A 23584-nucleotide genomic window follows, 5' to 3' on the forward strand; every position below is an offset into this window, starting at 1 on the left:
CGATGTGCTTAGAAACAGGAATCAATTTGTCAGCCATCAGCAGCACACATCGCCAAAAACCAATGAACCGTATAACGCGATCGGTAATCTGTTAAGCAGAACGCTGTACGTGCCACATGTGTGTGTATGTGTGCTTAGGACGGGATGATGATAATCTTTTCAGCACGGCAAAGCTTTTAGCCGTGGCCACACGGGGCGAAAACTCTAGCGCAAACGAAAAAATTAATGCCAAAACTTTTGCGCTTCGATATGTTTACATGGCCGGGTTGAGGAAATTAAAATCGTTTTTTTGAAGAAAAGGATTGAATACACTAGCAATGATCACTCACTGTCGATGTAAACCACAAAAAGAACATATTGTGAGCCCTACCGTTTGCAAAAAGCTTTTACGCTAGGTTTTACGCTCCACGGACCAATAATCGTTTGACAGCATGTAAACGGCAAGCGTAAACGTTTTGGCATTAATTTTTTCGTTTGCGCTAGAGTTTTCGCCCCGTGTGGCCACGGCTTTTCACTTTCAGGAACATTACAAACGGGGGAAAAGCGCCTGGCGCCTGATGCACACTTTCTACAACGGTTTCCTTTTGTGTATCGTTACAGCACTAGCTCAGGAATATGGTTCCGGTGCCACCGGGCATGCTACGACATCCGACGACGGGCAGAACAGTAAGAACACCGGCTCATCCCGGCTAGTAACGTGAGCGCCTGTCAGTGTTTCATGTTTCAATGTGAAAAATCGAAATCAGCATTCCAATATGATCAATACCGCGTGGTGCGCGGCAGACTGAAAGGAAAGCAAGCAAGCAGTCCACGGTTTTCCGCGCTCCTTGGCCGAACGGTGGCCACTCGTTTGCTTGCATCATCGTCACATCAAGCATGAACAGCGTGGAGTGAGTTGAAGTTGAAGTTTTGATTTCGAAAAACCCAAAAACCAATGACGGTCTGGTGCCGTCGGTACGGTGCGATCGATTCGGTACGGTTCGATTCCGAGCAGACGCCATCATCGGTGCCGTCGGTGACAGTGATTGTACGCGAAACGAATGGGAATGGGAAATGTTCCGGAACGGAAGGCGGTGATGGTGAGCGCCGTCGGCGGGAAGAGTGATTTAACGGAAACACCCGTTCCCACCAGAAATAAGGCACCGGTAAGCAGTTCCATGCCAGCATGGCCAGCGTGGCCGCCAGCAGCCACAACCAATAGCAATCCACGGAAGTGTGAATTCCAAGTGCAGTGATCGTGTGTCTCGGTGTGTCTCTGTGTGTGTGTGTTTTGGCTGTTTGTGCTGTTTAAGAGCATTTCCAGAGCCCACGTGCCAGTGTAACAGTGTGAGCGAGCGTTTTTCTGTGTGTTTCTGTGTGTGTTGTGCCGCTGTGTGTTAACGTTTCCGTTTCCGCTTCGCGTTCGTTTCCCTTTTGCCGCTCCCTCCTTTCACGCTTCATCTGCTCTGCTCTGCAATGGCACAAGTGCTTTCGGTGGCCGGGAGGAGGCAAGAGCGGAACGAGCTAAAGCATGAAAGGGTTTGTCATGTGCTGGTGAAGGTTGCTGCCGATGCTGCCGATGCTGCTGCTGCTGCAGAGTTATAAATTAGCTTTCACAACGGGCAGCAACCCACGGGTTGATCGATGAATTTGTGGTGGACGTGTGTTGGTGTCGCTTTTCTTTTCGCTCACTCAGCTGCTCGGTGGCGTTCCCGTTGAGCACCAGCCATTGCTGCAGCGCTACTGCCAGCTGATCCCGATGCGAAAACCCCCCGGTTTGCCGTGTGCTGCCGTAATACGAATGATGAAAGCTGTTTAGCTTTTCGGGTGACAAGCAGCCAAAGCAGCAGCCAAGAGCGAAGTGTAGTGTAAACCCCGACCACTGGAAGTGGCAAACGGAAAACCCTCCCCCCAACGAAAGACTCGCTTCCTCGACAGAAGAAAACAAACAGTGTGCACGCGTGTGTTTGTGTGCATAAATGTGGTCATGTGTACGTGACAACCAGCTTTGGCGCAACCCCCGGTTTCCGGTGATGACGTGTGCCGCCGGCAACGACACACGGAAATTGTTTAAAAATTAAAGCCAAACGTGCAACGTGCGTGATTCGCTTGTACGTGACGGATTATATAGCGCGAGCGAGACTGAAGTGGCCAAAGTGCCAATTGCCAACGCGTTCGCCTGACAATGGAGCCTACAATCATGCTGCAGCTCGGTGGACTGGTGCTGTTATTAATAGTGCAGTATTCCGCGAGCGTTAAAGATGGTAAGTTCCTTAACGCTAAGGAGTAATTTGAAAAAAAAGAGGGAAGTTTTTAAATGCAAATAAACTACTTGCATCGTATCATTAGACATGGAGAAGGTACCGTACCATATTATTTTTACTTGCTACTTGCCATCGGTGCTAAGTCGCGACACTTGAAACGAAAGTCTCTACCACTCTACCAGGCGCCTCCATCATGCGGCATACATTAGCATACGGTGCGAGCGGACTGGCGGCCCCGAAAGAGAAGTGCCTTTAAATGTATTTTACAATTGTCGGACATTAAAATGCTGATAAAGTCCGGAAATGAGTGCCAAGAGTGCACTCGTAAATTCTATCCGCCCCCCACAATTTTTCGCTCGCCATTCCAGGCGCCTCCATCGACCAGGCGTCTCCATTACAGCCGGAGCGAGTGGTCCAAAGAGCCATTTCACGCGCGCTGATTCGCTGGCAGCAACAGTGGCAACAAAAGGGCAATAAAACAGTACACATGTCTGTGAGGGACCATAAAGCTTGGTCCCCGGGTCCCTAGAGCCACGACAAAAAGAGAGCGAGAGAAAGAGAGAGTACGGAATGGCAACCGAGAAAGCATCCCTTGAAGAAAGTGAACATCAGAAACATCACGATGTCAGTGCACCAGTGGAGTCGGGCCAAATTCCTGTCCTTCGCAATTCGTAAAATTTTCACCCAAATTTTTGCCAACCATCCGTTGGAACCGTGTCTTGTGTCGTGAAATGGGCTCTTGCGCTTGGGTTCTTGCTTGCAAACATTGCACCCGCATTGTGGCTGTGAAGTAATGTCCACGTTAGACTCCAGAAACCGAGACGTTGGCCTCGGTGCATGGTTTTTTTGGGTCCTGGGCATGCATGCATGCGATTCTCCCCTAAGGAGACATATTTCGAATCCTGTGTAGCTATCAAGTGGCATTGCCAGATGGTTGTACTGGCCATGTAGAAACAATTAATGCTTTCCACCCCGGACCCTGGAGTCGAGTCGTGTTGAGAGAATGGACCGGACCGACCGAAGCGAGAGTGGAAATACATTTTGTTCCCGGACGGCTGTAGTGGGATTTGCTTTCATCAGCTTCCCGGGCCGGGCTTGCCATAAACGTAAATCGTTCTTTGGCAGCATCGCAACAAAAGCAAACCCCTCAGTTGGGCACCGTGCCAGTGTCTAGCAATGGCGCTAGACGTTCGGATCAAAAGAAGTGCTGGCTGTTGAGCTGCCAGACCAGAGAGCGACTGTTTCAAAATCCCGATCCGGAGCCGGTGATGTTGATTTCACTGAAAATTGAGTGAACAACTTGGTGGTGCACCTTGAAGCGAACAACACGAAGTGCACGATGGAAGTCAAGGCAAGGCCAGACATGGCACATGAAATGGTCCACCATCCACCAACACACCGCTACGTGTCGGTAGTAAAGGGTCCCGAACCGAAAATTGGGTTTCTCTCTTCAACAACAAGCATACGGGACCGAAGGAAACGAGGAACGTATGATTTGGCAGCAAACTCAGCTCGTTGGGTATGCAATGCAGGGAGAGTTATGAGGAGCAGCTTATGCAATAAACTCCCGGGCGCACTCCCGGGAAACCAGCACCATTGCTTCATTAATTTATGGCCCTTGATGGTTGATGAACTTCTCGAACCCCGAAGAAGCCTGAAGCACACCATTTCCTGCGCCAAACAATATCACTTGAACCCCTCCCCCACACAGGACAAAGCAAAATGCAAACTCACCACTCCTCGGGGTCCTCTGCCATCCATCCATCCATCGGCCGTTGGGTGCCAAATGAAGTAAAAGATGTTGTGCTCCATTATGTTGTTTCCGCGTGGAATCAAAATCGATCAACCGCGGGCTGTGGGTGCGGGTGGATGATCTCCTCTTCTTACACATCCCCTACCCTGGCAGCCCCCGTAGTCTACTTAGCGTTGCCTGGGAGCTGCCTTGAGCCCATCTATGGGCTCATAAAACCTCCGTAACGATGAACCATTTCGGTCGGTTCCAGTCGGTTCCTCTCGGCTTGCTTGTGCCACCAACCAGCGCCTGTGTGGACCTCGCGGTGGCGTGATTTTGGGAGGTCGAGGGCACTGGGTACTGGGCACGATGGGTGATGGGAAATCGAATGGTCTGGCCTGGCTCGTTACCGGTTTGTAGTGGTGGCAGCAAATCGTAACGAGTTCATTTCGCAAACGCAACGCACCGCGCGACGACGACGACGACGACGACGATGGAGGTCGATGAGCATTTTGTGGCTTTTCTGGTACATCAAATCCGATAAGCGCACGAGGTTACGGGGTTTTACGACGACATGCTGGTCCACGGTCCGTAACGTAAGACTCTTGAAATGATGCCTTCCACAAGATCGCAAGATGGAGATGGTGCTGCGCTTTAATGTTTCCCACAGTCGTAGCACGATGACACCGGCATCGAAGTTAAGTAATTTCCTGGGAGTTATCCATATGTTTAAGAAGTCTCGGAGTCGAGTGAACAAACGATGATCATCTTAATCCAGATGGGAATTCGGTTTCCCAGAAAAAGAAGAAGGCCTCGAGCATCTCCATTTACAATCCGTAATTGAACCAACCGTTGCGGCTCTCCGGATCCGCACTACATATTGACGGTCAAGATGTTTTGAGTAATCGAATCCGCAAAGAGTCCCATTCGAATCCCACTGATAATGACAACCCCTTTTCAAAACGTTTCGTTTTGAAACGATCTGGCTTATCTGGCACGACGATGCATGCTGGTTATCCCTTTGGGCAGTCCGACGACCCGATGTAATCTGCCTCGCTATCTACAGTCTACGACAAGAGGTGCTTTTATCTATGCAGAAGTAGTATTACCTCACACCCAGCATCCGTGTGTCATATCGATGCATCTCGTCGGTTGGAGCTCCGTGCAGCCTTATCGACTTTCAAGCACGAACATCAATTACAAACGTTGTGCTGGCATTGCTTGCTTCCATGCTTGCCTCTCGAGGCCCCAGTCCTTATGCATATCCTCTGCTGCTTCCTCCTGCCCGTACAAGTTTTATCATAAATCAATTTAGAAGTAAGAAAAGTTTTAATCTCATAATCCAATGATGGATGTAGTGGACGGAGGACCGTTGCTCTGTCTGGCTACTGAACCGTGAACACATTCTTCCTAATGCGCTCGTATGTGTGTGTGTGTGTGTATGTGTCGCCTTTGCTTGACTCCGTTGCGTCTGAGAGACAACTATTGATGAATTTTCAAACGGCTAAGTGGTTTCGCACAAAAGCCCTTCGGCAATCCACTTCACTTCAGGCACACGGCACCATCTTCCGATGTGTTAGTGAAAGAGGTCGTACCATCCAATAGCCTCTTCCTAGCGGATGTCCTCCTTTCCCTCCTGGGCAGATGTCTTATGAAAACCGAATCGAAACCACAACGAAACGAGCAAAACTATTTTGTCATCCCGTGCTGGATGGATGGCAAAACGGGGAGGCATCGCTCGCCACAAGGACACTGGGAACTGTGTGTGTCCGTGTGTGTATGTCGTCTGATGTCGTCACCGGATGGCACGAGTTAGCTGACACAACTGGGCACTCACTTCCCGTTTTGGATGAATTTACGATTTCCGGTCCCAGACCACAGCTCACAGCCCAACCGCAACGGTACCCCCGTAGCCCTTTACGGCCCTCTCGGTTTGTCTGTCGAAGGCAACTAGACCGGGAGCAAAGGATATCTGCTCTGCCCCTTGATATCGGATACCGACACTCGGCTCGGATTATGTTCCTGCTGATGGTTTCTGCTTTTCTGCTCTGTTTAAAATTTGTTGAAAATTGTTTCACTCCCAAGCGGATAAAGAAGAGCTCTCATGTCCTGGCAAAACTGGCGCTGGACTGCGCTGGACAGACAGTGACAGAGATGTGTAACAGTAAACCGAACCGAACCGAACCGAACCGAGGTTTGCTAAGCAATACACGCAAGTGTGCGTTACGATGATGATACTAATACGCCAGGTAGGCACCGTAAACCCCACTAACCACATGTCGACAGATGAGTTTCTTCACGCGGTTGGCCCATACTGGGTCACTACTAGTTGGGTGTATTGTTTCCTACAGGCACAGTTTCTCAAGAGCCTGCTGAAGTGTGATGATGTAAGCATGGCTCTAAGCAAAGGAGCTCGTCTAGGATTTCCATTCGAAACAAGACTCCACCCAAGCACTGGACGATCTCAAGTCTTATCTAATCCGTGTCAATATCACTCCAGATTGACTGTCGTAACAATGGAGTGTAGATGAGATAGGGCTTGGTATGATTGATATGAGCTTCGAGGGCTAGAGATGCTGATAAACTGTATCTCATTCTCAAACCTAGACGTTCAATCATGCACTTGCTGTAGGATTATGGAAAATCAGCAGCTATGGAAAATCATAAAACATTGGCCACTGGCTGCTAAGGAAGAGTGCATGCAATGTTTTATGGCTTTTGCATAAAGTAATGGTTCATGCATTTGAAATAATTAAAAATTAGGTTGAAAATTGAGCTATAGTAGGCTATTTTCGTTTCGCTATGACAAATGTCTATACAAGCACCAAGCATTTTTAATTTCTTTTACATTTCGTTAGACTATAAAACTATCGATAACGCATCGAAAGTTATCTGCTTGTGTAGAAACTCCCTAACGAGTGTATTGTTTTCCAATTTATTGTTTCAATATTCATCTTGTAACACGCACACTGTTGCGAGATGCAAGCCACTAACAAGGGATCGCTTGAGCAGCGTCATTACAAATGCATCTAGCATTACTAAACAGTAATTTATATTAAGAATTCATGACATGGTCAGCAGCAAAATATCTTCTAAATCTTTCTACAGTTTCTCTCGGGTCCTCAACCACGCCTCAGTAAAACACACACACACAGACGCGCGTTTTATGCATTCCAAGGGAGTTTTGCTTTGCAAATTATAACAATGATCGCGGCACGATCGCTGACATGCAAGTGTCACTTGCACACTCACTCGGACGTGCTCGTAAAAACTTCATCCCCAAAACCTCGCTTTCTGACCATTCTGGTGTGGACAATCAACTAAAAAGCCTCCCCGTTGGTATGCTGCAGTGATGGTTGTGCTGGATAAAGTCTCCGGGGAGATGATCTCTCTGATGCCGTGCTTGGTCAAGCCAGATTGCAGACCAGCAGCAGTCCGTTCGTCACTCGTGTCACTCGGGGCGCTACAGTACAGTACAGCCGGGCACCTCTCTTTGCAATCTCCGGAAGGGGGACGGGGGATGGGTGCGAACAAAACTTTGACGCATTTTACGATTTGCCGGCGAAGCCGTAAAACTTGACCCCGGAGACCTTGGTCACCTCGGCGAGTCAGTCAGTCAGTGTGCGCGCGCGCGTGTGTGTGTGTTGGTGACAAGAAATTGTGAGAAATGCGACTCCCCTGTCCCCGGACGCTCCAAGCACCGGCTGTAAAGCATATCATTAGTGTGTCTCAGCCAATCTTGTTGGCAATGTTGTCGGCGGTAAACGAACGAACGACCGAACGAACGACGATGACGAGCCCGAGTTGTGCCCGGCCCGGGCCAAACAACTCCGTCGTACGGGCGTTTTTGGAAAGTTATACGTTTATTTATTTTACTCATTTCGTTTCGAGCTTGTCTGATTGTATGTGGGGCCGGGGTTGGGAGCGAATGCGCGAGCGGAATGCTCGTGTGCCCCGAGGCGTACCGGTGGAATCCGGTGACTCAAGGGGACGGCCCGTGACGGCTAATGAATGCCGGTGGAAAACTTTTTCCTTGCTAAACTCTGCCGCACTGCCCTACCAAACGAACTCTGGCTGCTGCTACTGCTGGCAACGATGGAATCTGCATGCGACCTCGAACCGACTGTCCGGACTGATTCTTAAAGAGGGGCTTGGCACAAAATGGCGACGAGGACGACGACGACGGCGACGGTGCTGGTCGCGCTGATAAAACATTCATTTTAATCTGCAATTAGCCGTCGGGGGCTTTTGGGGCCGGCTCCTTGGCCTCGGCATGACGAGGGCGAGCCGGAAGCCAAATCGGATGCTGCTCGGTTTTCCGTTCCGGCGGAAACTTTTCGGCCACGGTTCGGGCATGAAGCTGATTGAAGCCGTTGGCGGAGTGCAAAGGCTCGCACTGAAATGAGTGAATTTTGTGGCAGTTTCTGAACGTCTGTGTGTGTGTGTGTGTGTGTGTGAGCAGCGTGCTGCATGTAGATCATGGTAGATGAGTCACATCATTGCGCTGACACTCGGGTTGTTGTAAAAGACTCCACACGATTAACGTAATTTGGTTAAAAGTGACTAATTACTCGAAGCATACACTCTCTTTACAATCCATTCCTGGTCGCTCTTTCGACGAAAAAGTGCTTGAAGTCATCAAGTAGCCTGCTTATGCTTAACAGGCGGGTCAAGAAGTATTTGGGCTAACAAAGGAAAACGATTTTTTTTTTAAAGATTTCATATTTATTTATTCATATTTATTCATCAAAGTAGTTTCTTTTGGCAGCGATTCCATTCATTCCAATGCCCTGCCAAAATGTTTTGCAAAAATTTCTGTCTGAGCAATTTGTCTAACTAAAACTAACGATTTTCTTCCATTGCGGCAGCCGTTTGGAAAAAAACCCATTTTCGAAAACAAAAATAGTAAATGGACTATCAGTTGATAAGTTCACTCTCTTAGCTTTCTCGCGCACTTTCATTTTGCGGTCACCCATCATAATTTTCGATATTTTTTGTTGTGTTTTCGGTAGTAGCACTACCTCAGTAGGCCGACCTGCCGACAAATAGTTCGTTTTGAAGAAGAAGAGTCCATGAAACGTTTTTTAAGCCATTTCTGAGGTTGAAAAGTGTTTTTGCTTATAAGAAAACCATGTTTTATCATCGTACGAAAATCATTTTTTTACAATTGCAAAAGAAGCTTCACTTTAACCACTATATTTTTTTAGAGTATAGTTCCAATTACATCACATTTTGACACAGCTCATGATCGAAAAATCATAAGAATACCCAATTGATGTCGCCATCTATATGTCTTCTTGACCCACCTGTTATGCTTTTTTATTACAGTAAAAAACAGTGAAATTATGCTTTAACCGATAACAGTTTCTGAAGCGCCTTTAAGACTGTTTGGAAAACTCAGCAAAATTGATTGCTGCTCAACCGATAATGTAAGTGGAACGTCGGATCGGAGAAAGCAATTTCATCGCGCATCAATTTCGCGAAAAGCAAAGTTCCGTCAGACCATCACCACCACTAGCATATTGAAGCTTTTACGTCGGATCGATAAGACTTGTTGATGTTCTCTTTGGGGTCCCTTTTTGGAGGGGTGGGGGCACTAAAAGCTTCAAACCGATTGCTCCCCTTCCAGCCATGGCCACCAGCTGGTCACAATCAATCAACCCCCCGCCCGAATATCCCGAATGTTCTTATCGCGGCCGCGTTTTGGCTTTCCTCACCACCACCACCACCACCAAACCCCTAAAGTCATGCGCGACTCGTGTGGTCGAATGAACCGTCAGCAATTAGAAAGCCGCTTGGCCAGTCCTAGGACTATAGGGGCCGGGGCTGGGAAGCGGGATCATTCATCTTTGGCCCCAGACGGCAACAGACCGACCGAAGCACAGCAGCGCGCCCCGTAATCCATCATGGCCAACAACCAGGTTCCATTTCCCGCTGTGTGTGTGTGTTTGTGTCCGCTTGTCTCCAGCCTCCAACCGAAAAAGCCAGCCACCGGACAACTCGGAACCTCATTACGTTAATTACGTACCCTGGTCCTGGGCCTGGTCCGGTGCGTCCATCGTCCGCACGTCAGCGTCGTGCGTTGTGCAATGTTCATCACCATCAATCATTTTTCCCGTAATACTGTCACCGGCGGCAGCGCCTGGCGACAACAGCCTGGCCTCCGGGACCGAGAGATGGGAGGTCGTGGCCAAAGGTTTTCGCTTGTTGCACGTCCGCCTCACCATTAAAAAAAAAAAGAAACAGATACCGGAAGAAGCCTGGTCCACAGTTCCTCGGTCCTTCATCAAAAGTCACATCTGACATTATCATGTCGTGTGCTCAGCAAGGGTGGGGGGTGGGTGGGTGGGTGGAAGGTCCGAATGACGGAGGTCTCTGGACCCGTCCTCACCTCACCGACTGGCACTGGCCGAGGACTCGACGTTGCGTTTGCGAGAAGCGCCAGAGTTTGTCAAAAGGTGCCAAAGGACTCCAAAGGCCGCGGTGGCCCTTCGGCGTTTCGGAGCGAAAATTGGACAAAGTAGCCGCTACGCTCCGTTGGGCGAATTGAGAAATTTCGGTCCTCAATTCGATCCTCCCCCGGGGGGAGCCACAAACGAAGCGACAGAAGTGAAAAAAAATGGAAAAAGCATAAAAGAGAAGCGAAGAAAAATGGATGGAAAATAGTGAGGCTCACGACTGACCGACGTGGTTCTAACGAGGGTCACAAGGTTCAAAACCGGAAGGAGGAGGGAAATGTATTCACATCCCGCATTCCTTCCCCGGCGACCGTCATTTCCTCTGTCCGAACGTCTACCAAATAGGCCTCTAGAGGTGGTGGTCTAGGCATTTGGCCTCTCGCTTGTGGACTACCTTTTTCAGGGTAGGGCTGCTTATACCTCTGCCGAACACACACACACACCGACACACAGACACACACAGACAATTATACGGCATAATAAACTAAACAATACTATGCAAATTTCAACAAATTCAATTAAAACAACGGCTTCATAATGGATTCCGGAGAGGTGTGCCTGTGTGTGTGTGTGAAGGAAAGGACAAAACAGAGAGTGAGAGAGAAAGAAAGAGAGAGTGAGTGTGTGTGTGTGAAGCATCCAGCAGCCAACTTTGTCTTTGGATGCACACAAAGGACCAACGGAGGAAGGTCAGCAGCAATCATCTCAGCAATCGCCTAAAACAAGGACGCTCTTTCGTTGCTTGTGTGCGTTCCCGCATGTGTGTGTGTGTGCGTGAGTGTATGCGTGTAAATGTCAGTCAGTAGTCAAAAGTTGCTGGGTTTATGCAAAACACTTCACTCCAGCCGATGCTGGCTGTCCATTCGCCGGCCGAAACCCTGTCTGGATACGGCTGAAGTGATGATCCCTGGATGTAGGGCATCTCTGGGTGTCAGCAATGCAGGCAGGTCCGAGGTCACCACCTCGACCGTACACGAGAGGAAACCATCATCTTAAACCATAGAGCGAGAAAGAGAGAGATAGCGAGAGGCAAAGCGTGCGAAAGATTTAAATATTTTAGCATAACATTTGAATACACAAACGTTGGCACCATCGAACATTGCAGCACGCACCGCACCTCTATGCTGGCGATCTCGGGTGGATTCATGCTTGCATGCTTCTTTGATGCTGGAACAGTGAAGCACACCACATCCCTTGACTCCAGTAGGACAGACTGGTTCCGGCAGCCTGGAACCGGGAGACGCAGAAAGTGATCAAGCGAACCTGCAGTAGTGTGCCACTTGGTCGCCGCATTTCCTCGATGAAGACAACGAAATGCAACATACACGAAAAAGGCGAAAAGAACTCGGAAGCGACGATGGAGAGACTCGGAGTCGAATGCGTCGAAATATTGCACCCAACGTCCGCCCCTTCTGACCGACTTTTCGACAGCCCCTCCGGGAACCGGACCTTTCTTCCCTTCGCCCTTGCTTAAGTTGATAATAATGCGTTCCGTATTCAGGGTGGAAAATGCCTCATGGGCTCATACCGTGCTGGTGCTGTTCTGGAGTTCTTCTTTCTTGCAATCGGTTCTTGGGGAATCCACTGTCGGTTTTGCGGTCGGTCGATACGTTCCCCGGATGACCGCAGGATGGGCGCAGGAACGCTTGGCTATGCTTGGCCGTCATCTTCCGGGGCCTACGTTTCGGGTTGGTTGGTGCATTATGAAGGCAATAGTTTAGTTTCAATTTACATAACATCACCCCACGACTGCACTTACGATGACGACGACGACGACGACGATGACGAGGAGAGTGTTCATGTCGTGGGAAGTTGTTAAATGAATTGGATGCTCTTCGCCTTCCTGAACTGTGGAGCAAATGAGAGACATTTCAAGGGTCGTCCGGGCGAATGACGCTCGTTGTCTGATGTGTCCTTGAGTTAGATCAAAGGGCTGCAATGACCAACTTCCAAGTTGTTGATTTGGTTCACCCCTTTCCCATGTTGAGGAGATGTCTTTTAAATGTCGTTCCTCTTCCGGCTGACCGGCACCATTTGACACCGTAGCCGGCCGTAGCGTGGTCAAAGAGCCCAAAACGACCGTCGCGTCCATGGCAACGAGGCAACGAAATGAATTTCCTACAGTCTAGCCGTTGGGTTGAAAACTTTCTGTCAACTTTGGCCGGCAACTTCCCATTCGAAAGTGCTCTCCACCGTCAAGACACCGGCATCACTCGAAGCAACGAGCCCGGGAACGATACTTATGCGAACCGTCTTCGCGTGGGGCAAGTGGGTGTAAATATGTCCCGAACAAGGATCTTAATTGCAGTGCAGAAAGGGGGCCAAAGGGAACTAGAGAGGTTACTGAGGTCTCTAATTAAAATTGCTTATGTACTACTCGGCATATTGTTGTGAATGGAAGCGAATGGAATGGAAAGTTGTTATGGAAATTGAAATGCAATGCGCCCCGATGGATTGTCGCTGGTTTTGGAATGTTGCTGCCACTGCGCTTGGTATGCGCACCAGCAACTACTACACTACACCATAGCGCGGTTTGCACGGTGAATGTAAAAACACTCTAAACAAAGTTTCGCGACATTTTCTCGCCCAAGTGAACGAAGAACCTCTAACCCAACAACACAAGCAGCAGTAGCAACGTTTTGTATGTTGTTGATTTGATAAATGGAGAGCCCCGTGAAGAGCCAGCAAGGAGATAACAAGGTCTTCCGTTGACGTGACGCGCGGTATCTTAATGTAGCGGAATGAAAAATGTCGCTTGGCAACAACAAAAGATGTGTATGGCGCTGGCGCAAAGCATGATTTCATTTAATGAGTTCCGTTGCCGCACCTCTCGGGGTGAAACAAATACCTTTTTCGGGTGGAATGCTGCTTTTGGGCTCGGAGAATGATCCATCGGTAGATGAGGTAATTCAAAACCCTCGGGAGCGGGCCACAACACTCCATTCCATTGACAGGGCAGAGCAGGGCAGCCGTTGATGAAGGCTGATACGGTCGTTGCTGATAGCAGCTGCCTCACCTTCCCTCTGGATCCAGCAACCATCGCTCCCCTCGACAAAAACTACAATTTCGGATACAGAATGCGAAACGAGGATGGTTTCGGCGAGCGGCTTTTGAGAATGTTTGATAAAACAACTCGCGCTGTTGAGCGGCTCGAGTGAAGCCAGCCAGCCCAACAACAAGCAAGTCAATTGTACGCGCGGCAACATTCCTTACAATGGCTCCAACTGCGAGATGATGCGGTTCCCGGTTCCGGTTTTTCCGGCCGCTCCGTGCCAATCCGCTCCGTTAAGATTCTTCGCGCGGAAAACAAACAAACCACCAGCCACTCCTTGCGCTGTGCCAGGTCGGGCGCTCCCTCTCCACGGTCAGGTCAGAGTAGCCCGGGTGTTGTCAGGCAACCGAACCTTATCCTCGTCGGGCGCGATGGCCTGGCTTTTCCCGCGGTAACATTATACACATCGATGCTCTTGGCTTTGTTCTTCCATTATGGAGTCGCTTCCGGAAGGAGAAGGAGAAGGAGGAGGTTACGGGCATCCAAGCGTGCTGCAAGAGTGGAAGTGGGGTTGGGAGCCCCTTTCTCTGCTGCTCTCTCCAGTTTGTGTTTGCAACAAGCTTTTCCGAGCTGCAGGGAGGGAAGCTGCAGACAGGAGATGGAGTCTCTTTCTCTCTCTCTCTCTCTCTCTCTCTCTCTCTCTCTCTCTCTCTCTCTCTCTTCTTTCTTATCTGCACGAGAAGATGTTCTTGAGAGTATCAGATGAAAACGATGTTGATGGAATGTGGCCTCACAACGCCTGGTAAGGGCTGGTGGGCTTCTTCCCTTTTGCTGACGAGTTTCGCAAAAGGTGAGGATATTATGTTGACGGAAAACTCGCGCACTCTCTCTCTCTCTCTCTCTCGTTGTTCGCGGGAAGGCGAGATGAGTCCAGTGAAAGTGATCTCAGGTTCAGCATTAACTGGCGGGAAAACAAGGGGAAAGCACCGTCTCGAGCAACATATTTTCGGCGGAAAATTGGGTCTCGTGTTTGGCGAGAGTACATCGACCTAGCGGCGTTTCCAAGTAACGACTTTGAAGTTTTCGGAGTGCGCCAGAAGATAGATAGCGCCCCCCCTCAGGTTGCTGTGGATTCCGCGTTCTGGCAGCTGCTCACAACTCCAGAACGGAAAACGCTGCTCGCCTTCACGAGCTCTGAATCTGAAGCAGAACAGCAGGCGATGGTGTGTGAGGATGGAGTCGATGATGGACCATCGAGGCGTCAACCGACCGGTAATCGATCGAACGTCTTCTAGCGCACGCGGTCTGATGCGCGGTCGGTCGGCTGGTCTGGCTGGCATCAATCAAGCGGCGGCCTCCGTTTAGCAGATTGTAGCCCCGCACCTCCCACCCCCTCTGCTACAGTCCGACCATTATTGAGCAGAATGCAGGCGTTTAATTTGGTCGACGTAGCGGAACGCCGATGGCGAGATGTTTGAAGAGAGAGGAATTTGCTGGAATTGAGCATTGAGCAGCGTTCTGGTCTTTTAGTTCTGGATCGGTGGTGCACGCACCGAGGTGTGCATAATTCTGTGGAGCATAAATCGATATGGTGGAATGGCAGCACTCTCTCTCTCTCTGCTCTCGGATGAGCGTTACGCATGTGTGGAGTGGACTGCACTTGAAGCGCTCGCTCGCTCGCTGATCCTGATTTCTGGTATTAATTAGCTGTTTCTGGGAAATCGTCTGAGGAAGTGCCGAACAGCAAATAGCGATGGTTTGACGAGGGAATGACAATTGATTCTATTTGCACCGGAGCTCTCTTTGAAGACCATAAACAGCAGGATGGTTTCATTTGGATGAGATCTGACAGTTGATGTCCTCGTAATAGATATGCTCTGTATTGTGGTTATCAAAAATCGCAGCAAATCCAATTCCTTCCAAATGTATTAGCACGCTGCATGCATTAATGGAAACCATTTAAGCGATTGTGCACAGCACACTCAAGCCTTTACTCAAGTTACAGCGATAGTTACCCACCTGCTGAGTAATCCATCCAGCTCCAGCTCAAATCCTTCGATGCGCACTCGAAAAGTATTAGCTCGAAAATGGCAACTCCTAACTCCGACTCGCCACTATCGCGCGGCTATCAGAAATTCATCATAATTGGATTAGTCTAATCGAGTTTAAATTAACGACGTACTGTGTCCGAACTCTGGCTAGCGCGATTTGTGAGATTGAACGAAGTCAGATTTAATTATAGCTTCATGAGCGCGCGCGTGCAACCCTCCAGAAAGGGAGGAAAAAATACGAGGAAAAAAAAGCTGCCCGGCACATTGTGAGACACTTGCCGGGTTGCTATAGCAACAGGGTGCGAAGCCCGATTTCATCGAGCAAAACCCCCCCGGACTGGTGCACCTCATACCGGGACGACCGGTACTGTTGCTGGTTCGGGAAAATTGCTTTATAACGATCCACGGCAGGGCCGTTGGCAAGAACGGGCCTTCCGGCCGGCCTTTTTTTTAAATTTCCTGGTAACCGCACCGCAGGGAACCCAACGATGGTCAATCAAGAGCGGCGGCTTTCGTTCTGTTTTTCATCATCGATTCGGAGAAAAATATTTGTTGCCTTACCCATAGTAATGATTTCAACCATTTTGTATCGACTGCCGAGCGCCATGGTCGGCGTTCTTTGTCTATTGGCTTCTTTTTGTTGTTGTTGTTGTTGTTTCGGAAGCAGATGTTCCTGGAATGGACCTCACAATCTGTTTTATAATATCGCCGTAACCGCGGTCGCTTCATGCAGTCACAATACTTCGTTCTAGGTTTTGTTGCTTTGTGCACAAAATGCTAAATTGATTAGTTTTCCGAAAGGAAATTTTCCATTAACTTTCACTTCGTTAATTTCTGGATGAAGCTTCACTGTACGTTCATGTACATCGTTCTTTCATCTCGCAAAAAGTATTGAAATCGTGAAGGCACGCACGGAATGTTACTTCCTACTCTAACAATTCAATGATCAGCAAAATGATAAAAACTAATAGTTAGTTGATTAAATTTATATGTTATGTTTAGTTGTATGATATACCGAAAATCTTCAATGTAACAATCACGTTTTCTTGCTTCTCCAATAATAATGAGCGTCGCATTGAAATACACACGCTAAGCTGTATCGTTCGGCAAAAGCTGGAGACCACGAAAGCTGCGCTTCCTCCACACAAATCATTTTCATTCCCAAGGATATTTTTTCCGACGTTACATAACGAGCATGTTGTCATATGTTCCTTCTACTCACCTTCTTCATCTTACCACCGTTTTTTTTTCGGGATTTCATTTTGAATAGCTACTGGCTGGTAATGTTTGTGTCGCAGGACCGCACACTCACCCGAACCTTCCCGCCCGATTTCGTACAACATTCACGTAAACACGGAAAGTTCTGTCAGGAGTTTGTCGCGAGTTTCTTTTTTTCCCTCCCATGCTGCAAAGATTCCGTTTTCCCCGCTCGTTCGATTCCATTGCTTTGCGTCGATGAGCGTGTTCGTATGCGGAGCTCACTACGGGCATGGTCAGTAGCACAACGATGCGAGAATCCCACTTATGCTACTGCTGCCACGGAGGCTGCCACCTCTCGAGTCTCGTGCTCCTTTTATGTGCGGGCGAAATCAAGTTGCCAATAAATTTTGCAGTCTTTTCGATAATGTTCGAGTAGGTTATTTATGAGTTTTATGAGAGCGTGTAGCGTGTGTGTAGGGTCACGGCGCGCTGCTATACTCCAGCCGCCAGCCAGTGCTGCCGAAAAGATATCATGCAGCGCACCGAGAGACCGTCCGGCGAACGGACGGTTGATCGAAAAGTCATTTCGATGCTGCACGAAACAGCCCCGGTACGGCACATCCTGCCGCAGAACGAGCGTGCGAGATGCAGGATTAATTTATGTTTATATTCGCTCATTTTCATGAGTAACACCAGCGAACGACGGCAAACGAGGCACGAAGATAGAAGATGGTGTTGTATTCCTGCTTTTTTTTTCTCCGCCCTTATTGCCTGTCCCCTTTCCATGCATAACAAATCTTTTGTTGATAATGTTTATGTATTTTTTCCATAGATTTTTTTTTGCCTTTTTCATCGTGACTGAGATTTTCCTGCCCGGTTTCTAATAGTGCACGGTAGGTGCTTCTCCGGTGCTTCTCGATTATGGTGGCTCGAGGCGAAGGCAGCAAACGGCGTCCGGGATCGTTCACAGTAAGCCGCATGATTTATGGAATTGCAACACCATTACTACAGTGAGGCGTTGCGTACATAACGAGCCGCAGTGCTGTGCTCGACGGGCGGGAGAGACATAAAATATGTCCCACGGTATTAGCGTGTCCAATTTTGGAGCACACGTTATCGGCCGACCGGGCGTGCAAATGGGCTAGTGATCGCTTCACTGCCACACAATTTAACTGTTTTTTTTTTCTATGCCCCCTCCGTGCATCCTCTCGATGATTGATCGAAAGCGTAGTGGGACGTTGTGGAGAAGAAAATGTGCTGTTTTTTTCATATCTTAATGAAGACGTCTTTCAGTTTTTTTCGCTCGCTATTCGGGCTATTCCATCCAGAAGCTGTTTATGATTTACGCAACGTTCGAATCCCAGAAAGGAGAGCTCCCGGGAGCAACGTCACAAACGAAGTCACAAACAGCTCTAGCACTTTTATTGTTTCGCTTAACCACATAAAATATGCGTCATTATGCCTCGTTATTAAATTCATGCGGCGCTTCTTCATAACCGATTCCGCCGCGCGCTCGTGAATCTGTTTTCGAATCTCTAATGTCCGGGCGTGTGGGTTGTTAAACGCCAAATTGAATTTCATGAAACCATCACCACGGTTTTTTTTTTTTTAGTGGCTTCCAGGCAACCCGGTAAACGGTCACATAGCAACCTAGAACCCGGTTGGTGGACCCGGTTGGTCTGCCTGCAACCATCCAAGAAGCTCAGTGGCCCCTCAGAACCGAAATGATGGCTGTTCGACTCGACTCCTTCGACTCGTTCGCTCACTAAACCTACAAAATAGTATTTACTCTGCGGCCAGCACAAAGTTCAAGTCGGTTCCGGTTCCGGGATCGAAATCGAATTTCATCTTTAACTCCGCCTTGCCCCCTTCTTGCCCCTTCCTGAACGGGAGGAAGGTGAAGAAGAAAATGAAAAGAATGTTTAAACTGGCAACCGATCTGTTGCCCGCAGAGGCACGCGACGGGTTTCGAGCAAGGAATCAAGCAAGGAAACCACAACCTCCATCAAACCGATCTCTGGCCCTCCCTCGCTACTCGCTAATGGTGCCCGGCATCGGCGTAAAAACATAAAAATAATCTCCCAAAACATTGGCCCGACCGGTCAGTCCGGTATCCGATGGTCGCTGGCCGCTGGGAAGGATGAACAAGTGCCACAGAGTACGAGAACGGAACGGCAAAGCTACTGGCCGGAAGCCTTCCGCATGATAAAACCACATCCTCGATCGCTCGAGCACCGCTTCCGGTATTGCGGCATTACGGTTCGTTCGCGCGCGCGGTGAACATCCGGCTTCCGGTTTGAGCCGGATGGAGGTGGATCTCAGTGTAGAGTATTACACCGGCACGAAGTTCATTGTCCAGCGTACAGCGAGCTTGTTAGTGTTCGAAAGCACACCACACGATACGATGTAATTGAATCAAATTTGATAACATCGCCTCATGCCGTGAAGGTCAGGTCGCGCTGGTTGGTCAAGCGAGAGGCGCAGATCCGGGCCTGGGACGGTGGAATGTTGTTTTCTTTTCTCGTCCGGTATCTTTAGGCCCATCCACATCCTCTGCTGCTGCTCGCCATACCGTGTATCGTTAGCAACGGAATTCGATGGTTCTGTCTCTCTCTCCTTTTCTCTCTCTCTTCCTCTCTCTCTCCCTCTGTCTTGCCGTCAGAAATATGGATTTCGTTTTGCGTTGATTTATCGTTGATTCGGTTGTTAAATTGAATTTATGCTCACTTACTGGCCGATTCACACGTTCACCGTCGTCGTCGTCGTCGTCTGCGTTGTCGTCCTCTGTGCCACAGGCCCTGGGAAATGGGAAATGGAATGGAGGCGACCACAACATCATCGTCATCCATACGGCCATTCCAAACATTCCATCGACAAGCACCGCGCTATACAGCTCCTTTGCCATAAGGACAAAGGGGCAGAACAGAAGGAAATCCCAGTCCCATTGCATGGTGGTGAGTCGAGGAAAGGAAGGGAAAAGAAATCATAACGAATGTCTGCTTGGTTTTGGTTCGCCTTTTTTCCTCCCTTTCGCCACTTGTGTGCGCTCGCGTTGCGTGATGGTGCGCGTGCACACTGCTCGTGGAACACTCCAGCGCGTCAACCTGGCCAAAGACCGAAGTGAGGTTGTGTGGCATAGTCCGCCCACCGGCCAGCCAGCCAACCAGGCCGACCGGCCGGCCGGCAAGATCGGATAGGAAATGCGATAGCAATCAACAAGCATAAAACTAATAAAAATCATAAAGCAACATAATCCATCCGATTTTCGGACCTGAGCCCGACTTCGGTCGGAAAATTCAATTTGCTCGCCCCTTTTATGCTCCCATCGGTCCATCACCCTCCCTTTTTTTCTGGCTACCCGCTTCTTCCGTCGAGAAATGTGGTTCCGACTCTTTGGTTCCGACTCCCACCCCTCCATTTGGCGGTGACGCATTACCGCATTCCACGTGCTTCTGTCTGGCGGACGGCGAATGCCCGTGGCACGAAATCAGCGACAACGAACGAGTCGAGAGACCCGGCAGGAATGCTAGAACCGGTATTTAGGATCCCCATTTTGTTCGATTGCGAATTGCGTTTGGTGAGGGGTATTGTATGTGTGAGTTCCGGAGAAGGAAACGTTGCCGTTGCTGGTAACAAATGCCCCACCGGAGTTGGGCTCCATAAATTCCATCGTGTACACACACACACACACACACACACACACACACACACACACACACACAACCGCGCGCGCACGTCACACTTTTAATGCTCAGTGATTCATTTGCTTCGGATGTTTGTTTGCAGTTCGATTGGTTTCGTAATTGATTTGCGGACCGACACCATTTAGCGGCGCAAGGTCTTCGTTTGCCCTGCGGAAGCCCTTTCTTACGCGACCTACCAAGGATCGGTCAACGTGCTGAGTACGTGCTCTATCGCAGTTCAACAGCAACGCTGCGGGTGTGTGTGTGTCTGTTCTATTAATCGGTTTTGTAAAGATTAATTATCCGATAAGAAACGGCACGCTCGCTGTACGTTGTCCTGTCGCAGTCGCAGTGATGGACAGGAGTCGGTTGATCCTTGATATCGTCGTTTGTCGCAGGTAGTGCTTTGCGATAAGCTCCAGATCCCGTGACTTGATACAACCTAGTACATGATTCTGCTGTGGTTACAGAGGAACGTGAATCAATCAGGCTACTTGCAGTCCGTTGCTGATGTGCTGCTGGCTTTGTGTTTAAATGCTATCGATAGATTGTGTGTTGGGACTAGCAACGGTGGTGGTTTGCAGAGCTTTGCACATAAAAAATTGCATCTTTTGAAAACGCTGCAATGTTCTCATTTGTTTCTTAATTTTGATTAACTAAAGCAAAAAATTGTCTCAATTAACATCACATTTGAGAATGAGTTTAAATTGTTTCGATAAGTTTCGTTTTGGTTTCGTTTAGTTTTAGAAAACCGCGTTGCGAGTTGCTCTTGACTTTATGATGAAGCAGCTCAAAAAACCTTCCAACTCGCTTCATAATGTTAGAATAATTTCTAATGATAATGTGATTTTTTTTTGTACGTCCACTTTCTAAATGCTATGAACGCTACCAGTACCACTTTATCAAATTATGACCCGGGACCGAAATGATTAATTCACATTTAAGTGTTGGAGGATGTGAACAACATGCTTGACTTTTGCAGTACAGTTTGAAGCAATCAATTTGCTTTCTTTTGTGTATAACATTTTTGTTACGAAACTTAGAGAAAATCGCTTTTGGATGCTCGTAAACATTGGTATGAACTACACTTGTTGTATTTTTTATGATTAGCTCCGTATTTCACTAACTTCTACATTAAATCCCTTTAACGACATTAAAATCCAATTTTAGGTTACATTTGATATCCACATTGTGTTCCGTTCTGCAAGTTACATTGTTGATTATCATTGTTACATCTTAGTTCACTTTGGGTTGCTAAGCTGGGTAATATAGAAGGCAGAGCAACCAGTTGAAAAGAAAATAAACCAACATTACACGTTACATACATGATGTTTCGAAACAATCTGTAACGCTTCCCTTTCCTAACTGTACTGTGCAATGATTATGCAATATGCGCATTACTTTAAGGGTTCAGTCTTGTCTTCAATGACGCACGGAAATAAAACGCTTTGTTGTTGTTGTTGTTGTTGTTGTCGTATCGAAGTGATTAAAAGATAAGATTGAACCGGATTCTCCCAACACCCAAATACACTTTCAAAATCCCAAAGTTAGTCTCCGTTAGATCTTCTAGGCGTCTGCCAAAGCGGCAAAATACACTTCCCATGCTTTAGCCTGGATTCTCCGAATCCAAATCCTCTGCAGCTCTCCTATCGCCACTCCCTGGGGATGTCCCTTGCCAGCGAGCTTGCCTGAGTTGGGTCGGTCGGGACTGCGCTGCGGTGCTGGAACGGTTTTGCACATAATTTACATGCTTCCAAAAGGGAATCCCTCCCCCACGGCCGGAACGGTGATAAACTGGACACAAGATACGACACGGTGGACGATGGTTGGCCGCTTTCCCCTAATGGCCAACCTTTTTCTCGACGAAACCTACCGCTTGTAGCCGGTACGACGGAGATCGAAAACGGAAATTCCCTCCTCCCGCGCTCAAAGTTTCTTCATTTTTTTCCATTTGTCCAAAAGTTTCCGCCGGCAAAGGACACACAGTGTCGCGTTGGGCGGGGTTTTTAAAATATTTATGAGAAGTGATGAACAATAAAAATATCAAAAACAGGCGGTTCGCTCCGTTCTTTACGCTCCGTTCCATTCGTTGACCACGACGATCGAGGCGGTTGCTGATGGGCTCTTGGGGATTGAAGATTAGTACGATGTGTGCCTTGAAAGGAGGCTAAGAAGGCACTTCTTAGCCGCAAGGTCTTCTTCCGTTCGGTCCGATCCTTTTGCGGTCAACTGCTGAAGATGGTTGCTGCTGCTGCTGCCGGTGAAGGCGTATCGACGAGGACTCGACATTGTTCGACCTCGAGCATCGTCCAACGGGGTTCGTTTAAGTGCAAAGTGCAGCCTCACCGTATTAGCCGCTCGGTAGCCGCCTTCAATCGATTCCACTTGAGACGGTTGCAACGTCGTCGGTGAACGCTTGTGCTTCAATTGCCTGGAAGCCTCGGAAGTGCGCTGTCCCCAACTGAGGCCGTGGGCCCCCCGGGCGAGGTCGAGTGAAATCGATACGGCACATAATGCTCCCGGGGGCACGAACACTCGTGCTGCGCCGAGCCGAGTGGCTCGTGGATAGGCAAAATTTGCCACCTCGACGAGTTCCGGTGGCCGGGAGCGTTCCCGGCGGTTCCCGGGATTGGTGAAGCATTCAGCCGAATGATTTACATTACCCTTTCCCGAGACCCGGGAGGCTCCTTCATCGGTTCCTTGTCGGTCCGTGACTTTCGTGAAATTGTATCTCGAGCACGAACTCCGAACAATCTCAATTGAAAACGGAGGCGAGTGCGAAAGGGGACGAGGGGCATGGAATTATTCAAATATTTTATCGAGGTTCCACTTCGCTTCTCTACTTCACTTCTGCTACTTGGTTCTTGGTTTCTTGGGTCGCTCGCAAACGTTGCATCCTCAAACCTATCTACTAAAGTGTTCGGTACTTTCGATGCAAAGCCACGCTTTTAACGTCTATCTGTATGGTGGAATATAGCAGCGTGAGGATCTATAAGCACTCACAGTGAAGAAGTCAAGCATTCCCGGGTTCCTGTTCCTAGTGCTGCTTTCAGTCCACACCAGCTGCTCGGTCTGATGCATAAAGTGTTAGCTTCTTGCCGTTTGCATTGGAATGCTTTGAAAGTGGAAACTCAATAAGTATAGAAAACTATTTCATTCATTTGCTTTCACTTTTGCTTACTAATGCAGCCAAACCCAACTTCATGACGAGCCCTTCGCAGCTCG

General features: G+C 48.7%; 1 protein-coding gene across 1 annotated transcript in view; it reads left to right on the forward strand.

Annotated features, from left to right (window-relative positions):
- The first annotated feature begins 1576 nt into the window (after nt 1-1576).
- The window catches only part of LOC125948346 (protein turtle), a 99607-nt gene continuing 77599 nt past the window's right edge, over nt 1577-23584 (forward strand). The window contains exon 1 of the mRNA XM_049674304.1: nt 1577-2243. Coding sequence (XP_049530261.1) covers nt 2165-2243 — 79 coding nt within the window. The 5' untranslated portion in view covers nt 1577-2164. The remainder of the gene's footprint in view (nt 2244-23584) is intronic.

The sequence above is a fragment of the Anopheles darlingi genome, chromosome 2 (genome assembly GCF_943734745.1).
Source record: "Anopheles darlingi chromosome 2, idAnoDarlMG_H_01, whole genome shotgun sequence".
Taxonomy (NCBI): domain Eukaryota; kingdom Metazoa; phylum Arthropoda; class Insecta; order Diptera; family Culicidae; genus Anopheles; species Anopheles darlingi.